This window comes from Panicum virgatum, chromosome 1K, assembly GCF_016808335.1.
Source record: "Panicum virgatum strain AP13 chromosome 1K, P.virgatum_v5, whole genome shotgun sequence".
Classification (NCBI taxonomy): domain Eukaryota; kingdom Viridiplantae; phylum Streptophyta; class Magnoliopsida; order Poales; family Poaceae; genus Panicum; species Panicum virgatum.
The window spans coordinates 52,826,587-52,839,383 of NC_053136.1; the positions used below are offsets into that span (position 1 = coordinate 52,826,587).

Here is a 12,797-nt window from a genome sequence, read left to right on the forward strand (position 1 = left end):
GCAAAGTACGCTACTGGGCCGAGTGCTGAATAAACCACCAAGGGCCTCTAGTTCTCAGTTTCATGTGGTTAAGCATGTTAGATGTCATCAAATGGAGATATCTGTAAGTTTCTCCAAGGAAGAGTTTGCCTAGTCCGGTGTGATTGCCATGGGCCAGGTGATAGGCCAAGGCAAGATAGTTCTTAGTTGGAGCTTAAGAAGGACCACAGAAGATGAAGTGCTCTAGCCAAAGATTTAAGAAGGCTGTGTGTTCCTTCTCAGTCACTGGACCTTTTGTTTTCATGTGCTGATTCATGTAAGTGCCCCAGTTTATGCAGTTGACTTTGGAAGAAAGTTTGAAGGGGACTTCTGCCATTTTGTGGGCAGCAGGATTAATTTATGGGCCAAAACAAGATGTGCTTAAAGCAGAAGATTGAAGAAGACTTGTAAATCGGCTCCTGCGTGAGCTTCTGGGCCACATGGGCCATGTATCTTAGATTTAATTTAAGATTAGAGATAGAGTCCGATCGGGACAAGATTAGTTTAGATTGTTTCCCAAGTCTTCAGACTATAAATATGTACCCTATGTTATTCATGAAGAGAGAGCGTCATCACGTCTCGCAAACAACAACTCTCGGCGCATCGCCACCCCTAATCCTAGGGTTTCATCCAAGTAAGCGCCATGCTGCCCTGATCGCTTCTTGCGATCAGGGCAGCGTTGTTCTTGCTTTTACCTTGGTATTACTCGTACTGAAGCGTTTTTGATGGCGAGTAATGCTAGTTATCTTGATGTTCGTAGCATGGATTTTAGCAGATCTATTGTGCTTCGTTGCTTATCATCTACGAATATCATGTTGTCTCTATGCAGTCACGTTTTCAATCTTATGCTAGTTCTTGTCGCATAGGATTAGCTGCACAGAGGCAACACCCTGCTTCTTTTACGTCTAGTAGATATAATCTGTTATGGTTTGTTCTTGTCTTAAGAGTTGGCGCAATATCTGTTAGGTTAGGCCTTGCAAACGGATTGGATGATCCGGTGGTGTAGTAGATGCTTTATCTTAGCCTTGATAGGGATTGTTCCGGGAATCGGCTCTTTCTAGTTCTTAGGCTTCTGTTTTGGGTTATGGTTTAGTTGTCTGTTATGTTCATTAGGCCTAGTCACGTGTAGGATGTTCCGATCTAGCAGTAAGGTTTTTACCATCGTGGATTAGATTAATTAGATTTAATTGAAGCAGCTTTATAGTCATTTGCTTTATTCATCAATATCTGGATAGATACAGATCCAATCTGACACTGGGACTCGATCGGCTCTTTAAAGCCGATGCAAGAGTCGTCCCGGGGAGCCGACCACGGCTCGGACTTACGTTTACACGTGTCTTTGTATGCAGGAAACTGTTTGGAGCACGTTCGCACCCTCCTGATCGGGTATAGGTCAGGTGGCACGCCCGGCTTTCCACCGAATCTCCGGGCACGTGACGGAATTGCGGGCCGTCGACGAGGGAGCAGTGCCTGCCAGCGCCCCGGCGACCTCCCGGCTCTTCGTGTTGCTCGTCGCTGATCGCCGGTGGGTTTCGACCGACAACAGCTTGTTTGAGGGAACGAGCTGCACCGCGCTTGAGTTGCAGGACAAGATCAAGATGGATATAAATCTCTGGATTCACGCGGGCGCACGGCCTTTAGGTTGTTTAAAGCGGGAGTAGTACGAGAGTGGGTTGGCCTTTTGAGGCTTGTATTACTTTTCTTTCACTAGGTACCGACCGGGTGACTGAGCGTGGATGCCTTGTGCTGATGTGGTTGTAAAACTTTTCTTTCGTCTTAATACAATGATACGCCGCTCTTCTGCGTATTCGAGAAAAAAAATTGAAAATGACGAAGAAGTGATCACATCCAGACGAATCAAAAGGGAACAACAGTGAAAGCGCCGTATCAGACTCGCTCGCCCTTTTGGAACAACTAATAGGCGCTCTGTTTTGCACCCCTGAAAGAGCATAAGGTGATAAAGTGCGGCTTTAATAAAGATTCAAGTCCTTGGACTATTCTTGACGTCAGCAAAGTATCCAGGGTACTAAGCTGGTTTAGATATTTTCAAGTGGAATCTTTGGCGATTTGATCCGTTGATACGTCGCTCATGGCAGCTAGCTTGGTCATCGGAGGCTTGAAATTCAGGAAATGGGAGAATATGATTTGAAATGCAGAGTGCAAGTACATAAATCTGACTGAATCTTGCACGCAAAAACTTTGCAGGTTCGCTGATTATTGTGGCAGCGCAAAGCGCCAAAGCGAAAGCTGCAGAACACATGCAGACATACAATACAAGTTCGGAAGACTGTTTCACCCAAGTTAACCACCTTTGAATCCTGGATTAAACGTGGATCGTCCGAGCAGCAAAGTTTACAGCGCAGATCAGGACGACTCTGCTCGCTGTAAAAGTAAAGTTTCAGAACACGCGCGGTGAGGTGAGGGCGTGAGGCCGACTAGCCGGTACCCGACAAGTGGCCCTTTCCCCCGTGCGCGGACGAATAAACGGAAGGCGCTCGCGTCGGCACGTCCCGCGCCGAGGGTGGCACGCCAGACGCCACTCGCCCGCCCACCGCATCGGCGGCATGTGCCGGCGCCCGGTGGGTAGGCGCGGTCGACCGGCGGCCGTGCGGTGCGGGCACGGGCTCGGCTGCGGGAAGTCGCAAACCGCAGAGACCGTTGGGGGCTCCAAGGGCCAGCCAGCCTTTTGCTCGCCGGGCGGTCTGCGACTCTTGGCAGCCCGGACAAAAGATGCGATGCCCTGTGTTGAGCGCACAGTCAGTATGTATGCCCAACTAAATTTTTATATAATTTTCTAGTGTTTTTGGGTGCTTTAAAAAAAATACGATGCCGCAGGCGGCGGGTTCATTGTGCCGATTTTTTTTTAAAATTTTAATAATAACCTATGTGGATCTAAATTTTATAAGAACTAGCCCTTTTTATCATGCCAAAAACCATAGCGCGACTCACCGAAGGGTTGCGCCACATGCTTTGGCGCGACCAACCTGCCACGCTGGCAGCTCGGCTGCCCTGGTAAGGCTGAGTCGCGCCACATGTTTTGGCGCGACTCTTCAGCGAATCGTGCCGTGCGGCGTGGCGCGACTCTTCAGAGAGTCGCGCCGTGTAGCGTGACGCGACTCAACCTAATAATTCATCCTTTCTTTCTCCCCCCTGTCCCTCCCACCCGACTTATATTCATGGCACCGCCTCAAGATGCAAGCGGGCCCATCTGCAGACGCTGCAGGGCTACCCGTCTCATTTGTATGCACTAATTAATGGCTCTGCAAGAGCCTGCCAACTTAGGTTAGATGTCCTACAAATCTCCTGTCAGATTTATGCAGAATAAATCAAGCAGGCTGCAGACAACTGCCGAGATATGCGATCTCAAAACAACCCTCTGGATTTGTAGACATACTACTAATAACAGTAGTGCAAAAAAAAATGCATTCAGTTGAGATGAAAACGGGTAGAAACGATCGGAGAAAGGCTCCACCACTTTTACTTTTACATTTTTTCATCGAAAACAAAAACGATACGATATTATCGAAAATGAAAACAACACCAGTAATGCGGTAATTTTGGAAACGAAAATATACGGTCGAGGACACATCGAAAACGATCGAAACCCATCGAAACAATATTTTAAAAAATAATAAATATGTCAAATTATAGAGCACAACACTGACATATTTCATACACAATTACTAATGGTTAAGATATTAGTCCAAGTATCAGTCCATCCACGACATTTATCTCACTTTAAAATACTAAAATTTTAGATATTAATCTTGTCATCCATTAAACTATACATAGTCCAGCAGCTATGTCTCCAAAAGTCAACAAATACAAACTTGAATCGAGGATCAAGTATAACTAGTATGTAATTTGAATATGAGATTTTCCAATATTTCTCAAACTTCATCTTCATTTCTATCACCATAAATGCAATAATTTGGTTTTGACTTGATGTTTTCTTGTCCAATACTTTTTTCACACTCCACATTTCATGAAAATAAAGATTAGAGATGGGTATTTTGAACCGGAAACATCATTGGTCACTTTTTCGAATACCTTTAACAAATTGCAAACTACTTTAGCTCTTTGTCATTCTTCAAGAGATGGAAAGTATATGTAGCTATGGTCCTGACTTTCTAACTCATAAAAAGCTTCACTAAATACAAAGCTGACTCCAACATATTATATGTTGTGTTCCAATGTGTCGGCACATTTAGTGTAGGACGACTCCCACAATTTATGCCCATCACTACTATTATCTACTCAATTTTTTCCTTTGTAGATGTGGAACCTTAATGTACTTCACGCTCTCTCTTATATCATTGATTACTCCATCAATCACTTTCAAACAATTTTTTACAATAAGATTAAGGATATGAGCTGCACAACAGACATGAAATAGATCTCCATTGCAATGCAACATAGATTTCGCTAAGAGATTACTTTCGCAACATAATAGAGCCAATAGTTTCAATTGATATCCAGTTTCAATTGAAATTAGTATTTAACTTCAGCTATTAAACAAGAGTTGCCAGAGAAAATGCAAGCGTGATCGCCATAATAACCTCAACCAACTCAAATCTTAAAAAATTCACGAAATGAAGGAAAACCAATTAGTTAGAATGAAGGAGTTACTTACAAGAATTGATTTCTCTTTGTTTTCCCTTCGAATCGGGTGGAGGATAGAGTGGATTTAGAGGGGAGAGGGGTTGTGCCATGGAGATCAAGTCGGGTGGGAGGGGCGGGGGAAGAAACGGAGGAGGAAGAACAGGTGATCGTTTATTAAGTTGAGTTGCGCCACGCTGGACTTGCCGACTCCTTTAAGAGTCGTGCCACGCCGTACGACATGACTCGCTGAAGAGTCACGCCAAAGCATGTGGCGCGACTCAGCCTTGTCAGGTCAACTGAGCTGCTAGCGTGGTTAGTTGGTCGCGCTAAAGCATGTGGCGCGATCCTTCATTGAGTCGCGCCACGAGTTTTGGCGTGACCAAAAAGGCTAGTTCTTGAAAATTTAGATCCACGTAGATTATTATTAAAATTTTAGATTAAAAAGAATTAAAATTTAAAAAAAACTCAGCGGGTGATTGAGATGTAGTCAGAATACCTGTGGGTAAGTGAGTGCCACCGCGCCAGCTGCGAAACTATTTTTTTTTCTAATTACACAGTAAAACTCAGACACTCACCGCACGCACACTCAGGCCCTGTTTAGTTTCCAAAAAATCTCCTACAGTACCTGTCACATCGAATCTTTTAACACATGCATGGAGCATTAAATGGAGTTTAAAAATAAATAATTATGTAGTCTAACTGATTAGCATGAGATGAATCTTTTAAGCCTAATTAGTCTATAATTGAATATTATTTGTCAAGTAACAATAAAATATGCTACAGTACCAAAACCCAAACTTTTTCACCAACTAAACACACCCATACCTCCGAGAGCATTTTCGAAAACTGAGCCGGCAAATCCTCGAGATTGATGAAGTCACCACAGGCGCCTCGTTGTCGATGGAAACGTCGCCTACCACTGAATGCACAACGCCGTTAAATCCCAGAATATTCGCTCCAAGAGGAGTCGAACCCAGGACCTCAGGTGCTACTGAGGCTCTTATAACCACTAGGCTACATGGTTGACACATTTGCGATTGCAATATGTTTCCGCTGACCTTATTGTTTTTTCATAAACAAAAGGAACAAATCTTGGTCGAATAGGAAAAGAATACAATCCAAATTTTAATTAGTACTGTAGCAGTGAGAAATTTGGATTTTGGCAGTCTAGCAGAGTAGCAAGAACAGGGCATGTCATGCAACCATGACAAGGGAAATGCCAGCTCAGGTGTTCCAAACTTCCAGGACGTATGTACACGGGCATAGAAATATACTGTTCGCCTTTACTGATTTGTTACGAGAAAAAACCACTTCTGGTTGACTGATAGCTGGTGCTGGTTTGGTGTCAAAAACACTGTTGGCTGATTGAAGCGAACAAACTGATAAACATCGAGCACGACTGGTGCTCCCACGGTCACACCGGCTTCAAATTTCAACGAAGAAACTAGACAGCACATCTTCACCATTTCTGGAAGAGGACTCGGAAACTGCTGCCCCACGACAAAGAAATCAAATCTGTATTTTTGTGTACACTCGGTTCGTAAGATCGCCTAATCGAACAAACAAAACATGCTTCAGGAAGCTAACACTGGACGTTAAAAAAAAACGACTTGCAAGCCACCAAGATTAAATCAGGATTTCTTCTGAAAAAGGATTAAATCAGGATAAACTCAAAGGTGGACAAAGTAACGATGGGTGATAAGGTGGTTAGTAGTATGGGCAACCGACATAGCCACATAAGTTTCTGAGTTCAAACACAAGCATCCTCATCAATGTAGAAATAATGGATTTTATTAAGGTGTATTTCTCATGTTACACTTGTAATCAATAACTTCGCTGCTTTTACACCTATACAACATAACAATGATTATGCACATTCTGAAACCTCAAAATCCTACGTCAGGTGACCAGCTCCAAAACTTCGTGCCCTAAACCGGAGATCAATGATGCTCCAAATCCCACTTAGGGAATATAATGGCACGAAATCCCTCAAAATCCTAATAAGATATACAAGCTGGCTGTAACCCCTTGGTAACATCAAGGAGCAAGTACAAGAACTTTAATCGTTCCCTGGCTGTTAGCAGTTAACATGGTAGGGCTATCACTCTTCCAGCAGACAGCACTAATGAAATAAGAACCAGGATCATCCTCAGCATCGCCCAGGTCAGAGGATACAAATCTATGGCTCGCTGCAGGTTTTGAGATTGCCTGCAATTAGCAGAGATAAAATGGGATTAATAGGGACCCATCTGATTGATTATGGTGCATCAAATATCATAATATGCATGCTATATGGGAACAAAAGCAGGCAAGAAGCTTTCAATTACCTTGTGATAAACAAAAACCTCATTTGTTTCACTTCCACAAGCAATATACTCACTGTTCACAGACAACCCAACAAAGTTCTTTTCATTTTTGTGCCCTCTAAACGTCCGTACCTGAAAAAAAGACAATGTTGTTATAAGAAAAAGGTTATCCAAATTTTATGATCATTGCTACGCTCTTTCAAGCCTTCCATGTACAGTTGAAACAAACCAGGCTGTTAGACAGGTAAAGGATGAATAAATTGCTAGTTGCACTATAAAAGGAAAATGTTATAGTACTCCATTGCCATATTCCATGTGAAGTGCTGAAGTTCGTATTCCATTAATAGTTGTTTTGTTAAAATTGTTTATCAGAACTTATAGAAAAAATCGTATGTCCTATGTCCTATGCGTACAGCTTATTCTTAATAAAACATAGGACATAACAGAAGTAAAAGCACTTTTAGCTGCATAGTTTGTAGTATTTTCTAAATCTGAAGGGGGATGAAGCACACTTGAAGAGCACCGTCTAACATGCTCTAAGAAATAGTGAATCTACGCACCCACATAGGATATGTTCCACTCAGTGTTTGGATGGATCACCTCCCCTCAAACCATAACAGACTAGCATTATTATTTAAGCTCCAATCTTCCCTATGCTACAGAAGCTCAAGAGGCAGGAACACCATCATAGCAAATGAAAAAGAAAAAATCCGTCAGCAAGAGCATACCGGGCAATGATCCTTGACATCCCATAACCGTAATGTGCTATCTGTTGATGCAGACGCAAGCTCATTGTTAGATAAGAATTTAACATACGATACTGCCTTCTTGTGCCCACCAAAAACATGGACAGGTGCACTTGGATTACGTAAATCAAAGTAATGAATATGGTGATCAGCAGATCCGACCTGAAATGTTGTAGTTGTAGTTTCTAAGTAAATTAACCTTTGACTGGAAAAGCTAACAAATTAAATATTTGATATGAGCTAAGAAATGAAGCAACATACTGCAACATAGAAGCTTGACCCAGGATTATATTTAACTGAGCAAATATTTGCTTTCATATCAATATTGATCACGCTTGCTTCTTGTTTTGTGCACCACACTTTCACCTGGCATGCACAACAGTAGCTACCATAAGTATTGGACAAGCATTGTAAATAAAACAACAAAAAATTGCAAGCCACAATTTAAGTTGGTTCCACTTGCACTGGTGGGGGCACGAAAACAAATAATGAGGAAATAGATAAAACAAATCTACCTAAATTTTGAGTTATTACAATAAATTACTCAATAATATCTTGTAAAGAAAAAACTTATACACCAAAAATCTGTTGTCCTAATCATGTAAGTAATATTCATTTCCAACCACCAGAATTGACTGTTATTTCTGCAATGAGCTGTCTGATAAAAATGAACACCCACCCGCCCAGGTAACAATGTCTTCAACTCATTTATTTGAGATCTATCCCCAAACTTTTCATACTTTGAGAAAGAGCAAGTGTAATAGGACATATAAATTTTCAAATACCTTGCAATCATCACTCCCTGATACTAGCATTGAAGGTTCTGTACGAGAAAAATCAACGCTCCACGCTCTCTTCTCATGCTCTTCATACTCCATCACACTCTAAGATGATACAACATACAGATTCCACATATCTCAGTTTGAATTATGATACAGCAGATGCAAAATGAATTGTAGAATAGACTGCAGATACCTGACGGGTCTGGACATCCCAAACAGTTACAATACCCTCATAGTCACTGCTTGCGATAACATTTTTTGAGTACTTGTTCCAGCTGAGGCAACTAAGTTTAGATCTCGTAGCCATTTCAACAGCCGGGCAATGCACATCTGATGGCTCATTAACAACCTAAGTAATGAAGTAAATCAACCTTAAGTAATCTCAATTACAAAGAACTATGCGATGCACATGCCCTGATAAAACAAACTTACACTAGAAAATTCAAAAACTTTAATACGCTTCGAGACGCCAGCAGTAGCGAATAGTTCATCATCACGATCAAATTCAATGCTGCAATATTAGGACAAATATCAAATGTTTGTCAGTAATGTAGCTGATTGGCAAGCACATCAAAAATTGGCAACAAATATCCTCAAACCAGATACATAAAAAGGAGCCATGTTGTGCTAATACCATCAAAACCTCAGCACAATAATTTAATACTCAAAAACTTAAAAGTCACAAACAATACAACAAGTGTATATCGTCCTACTCTCCATGCTGCACAAATCACTCCTTCTGTCCAAATGTACTCCACTATAAGGATAAACTAGGCACTGTACTAGGCTACTAGCACATCTATTGTATCATAAAAATGATGTTTAAACCAAAGCAGCTTCAAGCTACTTTAATAGAGCATATTTTCTCACATTTTCCAGAGGAAAGATATAAAGAATTAGCTGGTTATTAAAGTGGGCCTTTTTAAGGCCCTTCAAGAGGCACCAATAATTATAACTTGATCTTGGTATCTTCCTACACCTCTTGATCTATAATCAGTGGTACTTCTTGGTATCTCTTGGAGGACTGTAAAAACTCTGATGAACACAACTCAAATTTATCTATGCTGCATTAGTTCTGCTGCTAGTTAAATCTGAAAGCACAGATACGAAACTGTTCCTCGCATGGGACTGCAAAGTGGAAGGTGTATGTTTCAAACTACTCACCTTGATACAATATTGGCAGAGTGAAACAAGTCTCCATGCCTTAGTTCCGCGATGACACGTAGACGACTGAAGTAAACATGACAGCAAACAAGAAATAAAAATGATGAGCTCAATGGCAACTGAAATACTACTAGAAAGCATATTGTGTCACCAGAGGAAATAACCACACCTGTATCGAGTGAATGTTGTTAGCACAGACTGGAAATCCTGAAGACCTGCATGATAACCTTCTCTGTTCATTGCAACAATGTCTCTTTCTTCTTGCCTGCGTGCCTGTGCTCCAGTGCGCCGTCTTTGCAGGTAGTATTCTTGAAGCTCATTAAACTGCAAGGTTCCTCATAAAATTAGACAACGATAAATGACACAAGATTAGTGCTATTTTATCTAACACTATAATTAGGTAAATGACCATGTGCCTACTTTATATTGTCAAACCACTTTGCATCAGAGAATAGGCCTAATTTTGCGGTGTAATGTGGGGGGGAAACTGCACCTAAAAGAATATGACAATGCATGAAGTGAGAAACCAACCTGTGCTTGAACTCTCCTCTTCCTAGCAATGATGTTACCCGATTGTATAGGGGAGTTTGGAGGGTCTGAACAAGTTAGAGCGTCTCTCCTTTGAAATCCTTGGTGGCTTACTTGAGCTTTCAAATCAAGCTTCTTATTCTGTAAACTTCCTGGGCATGATGCGCTAAGTGGTGTCCGAGAATTGGGAAGAAAGAGACTGCTAGCTTTGTCTATAGGAGAGGGCCACATTTTTTGTGCAGCAGGATCATCCAAAAGCATGCGCAGCTTCATGGAGTACCTTTCTTTTGTGCGATACAATTCTAACCTATGTCTCTCCACAGCGCCTATATCTTCTTTGATGTACTGTAGATCAGTTTGAATCTGTTGAGAAGGAGAGGGTATGATTAACAAAATTGATAAGCATTTTTTTCATTTGAGTAGCAAGAGCTAGATTAATAAGCTTTGCTTGACATAAAAAATGTTAGCATGGTGTGAAGGAACTAGAGCCATAAAAATATGCAGGACAAACCTCATTCAACTCTTCCAGCTTTTGCTTTCTAAGGCAGTGCAAGAAGACTAACAATATTTGCATATTTGTCTCTGATTCTTGTTGTTCCATTTGCCGCTTCTTCTCAGAAATCAAAGTCATAAGACTATCTAACTCTTTAACCCCCATTTCGTTTCCCTATCTCAAGAAAAAATGTAAATCTCAGGCTTGTTAACGGGTCACAAATTGTAACATATATGTCAAGGAAATGTGGCACCATACATAAACAGACAGCAAGTAGATACAGATATTAAGAGCACTTGGGAACAAAAAATGACTTAAATTTAAGAGTAATGCAACTGACCAAGAAACATCGAGATTTATAGGTAACAAACTCGCAATTATACTACTAGGTTCTCATTTGCAATGACGCTTTCTGAAGACTTGATCGTGTAATGCTTGGTTATCATATGAACAATGAACCATAAGAGGACAGAACATAGACAGGGGCAAATCCTAAGGGGAACACGGCGGTGTATTTCCATATATGTATGTAGTGTAAAAACTTCCAGTCTTCCACTTGATACATTTACACACTCCCTTTATCCACAAAAAGTGTTACCTCGGGAAACTTGCAGTCAAACAATTTGATTTTAACTAATAGTGTTACAAGTATTAAAATTAGTTGTGTGGAAATGATATAAGTGAACTGCCAAGATGTATCCACAACACTAGAAATTCAGTTAACAAAAAGAATTGTATTTGAGGTTGGTGATAACCTGTATATTTTTTAGACAGTGGGCGATGGGTACTTAGATATAGATTTAGTTACTACAAGAAAGAGGATGCAGGAAAAAAAGTTTGGTCAGAGACTTAAAATGCGCTTATTCAGTGGAAATGCAGGACAGAAGTTTGTTTCCCATAGAAAATACTAGCAAAGCAACATATGGAATCACTGACCTGTTGCAATGCATATTGAAATTGATCGATTGGTGATGCTGTTTTAGCAATTTGCCGGGCCGAAATTTTCTTCAGAACCTGCATAGACAAGAGATGGGTGCAATATAAGGAATTTAGCAAGTCGTATCTGCAATAGGTTTCAAAACAACCAATAGATAAGACCGCAGATGTTTTTTCCAGTAAGGGTCTGAGCATAATGTGCACATAAAAATAGAGCTACATGAGCATGACGAATGGACAACTAGTAATTACTAGTTAACATGCAGTGAACACTGGAAGTTGTGAAAGTGATTCTGGAAGGGACAAAGGGCTACCTCACTAACCACATACCGAAAAATATGATGGAATCAACAGGTTAACATGTACAGAAGTTACCACAAACTTCTAATGCTGCAATGCAATTAAGGGGTAAACAGAGAAATCGACAAGCCCTATGACTGCATGATTCCATATAAACCTAAACCACATCGAAATCAGAGTAATGCCACAGTGCCAGTGCCAGTGCCGTCCTATTGAATGGAATTTCAATTCGAAACTCTACAGCTCGGAATTCACACGGTGCCTACTATGTTTGCCACACACTAAGACCACTCTGAGCAACGCATGCATATCATCACTTCAAGTGCCCAATTTGCATTTTGCAGCAAATGACATGAATTCAAGGAGACTAGCTGAGGCAAGTCGAGCAAGCAACCGACCTTGTCGAGGAGGAAATTGGGGTAGAGCTGGGCCTTGGTGAGGTAGTGCCCGCAGCAGGGGCAGTCGCTCTTGTGGCTGAGGTGCGTGACGATGCACATGTAGCAGAAGCTGTGGCCGCAGGCGGTGAGGAAGGCGTCCTTGATGACCGCCATGCAGATCGGGCAGAGGAGGTCCCTGTCGGCGGGTCCCTCCCCCTCCTCCGCCGGGCCCTGCGGGGACGCCGACGCCGCGCGCGTGCCCGCCTCCTCCGCCAGCGCCAGCGCCGCCGCGGAGGCGTCACCGGACGGCGCGGCCTCCGGCTTGGGCACGGACGGCACGAGCGCGCCGGCCACCGAGGAGTCGCCCATGGCGGATGCGGTGGTGGTGGGGGCGGTGGCGTCCGGGTGCGAATAATTGCATACGGGATCAGGCGGTGGGTGGTGGTGGTGGTGGTGGCCTGGTGGGGGGGATGTGTGATGCGGGAGGGGGAAGAGGAAGCGCGAGGGAATTGGGTTCTGTGGGTGTGGGAGGGGAAGGGCGTATG

At 42.3% G+C, this 12,797-nt stretch overlaps 1 protein-coding gene across 1 annotated transcript; it reads right to left on the minus strand.

The window, feature by feature from the left end:
- Positions 1-6,389: 6,389 nt before the first annotated feature.
- Positions 6,390-12,779, minus strand: LOC120643355 (E3 ubiquitin-protein ligase COP1-like). Its single transcript, XM_039919708.1, has 13 exons — positions 12,274-12,779; positions 11,576-11,653; positions 10,658-10,813; positions 10,150-10,509; positions 9,788-9,942; positions 9,619-9,684; positions 8,887-8,965; positions 8,648-8,803; positions 8,458-8,556; positions 7,934-8,038; positions 7,655-7,834; positions 6,948-7,058; positions 6,390-6,828 (listed from the first exon to the last, which is right to left on the minus strand). Exons 1-13 carry the CDS (start codon positions 12,619-12,621, stop codon positions 6,658-6,660), a joined length of 2,064 nt encoding a protein of 687 aa, XP_039775642.1. The 5' UTR covers positions 12,622-12,779; the 3' UTR covers positions 6,390-6,657.
- Between the last annotated feature and the right edge of the window lie 18 nt (positions 12,780-12,797).

Excerpts from the sequence above, each read along its gene's own strand:
- LOC120643355 (XM_039919708.1), bottom strand. The coding sequence starts at position 12,621 with ATGGGCGACTCCTCGGTGGCCGGCGCGCTCGTGCCGTCCGTGCCCAAG. Across the intron at positions 8,966-9,618 it reads TCTGCCAATATTGTATCAAG|CATTGAATTTGATCGTGATG; the intron begins GTGAGTAGTTTG and ends CTAATATTGCAG. Across the intron at positions 8,039-8,457 it reads CAGGGAGTGATGATTGCAAG|GTGAAAGTGTGGTGCACAAA; the intron begins GTATTTGAAAAT and ends TGTGCATGCCAG.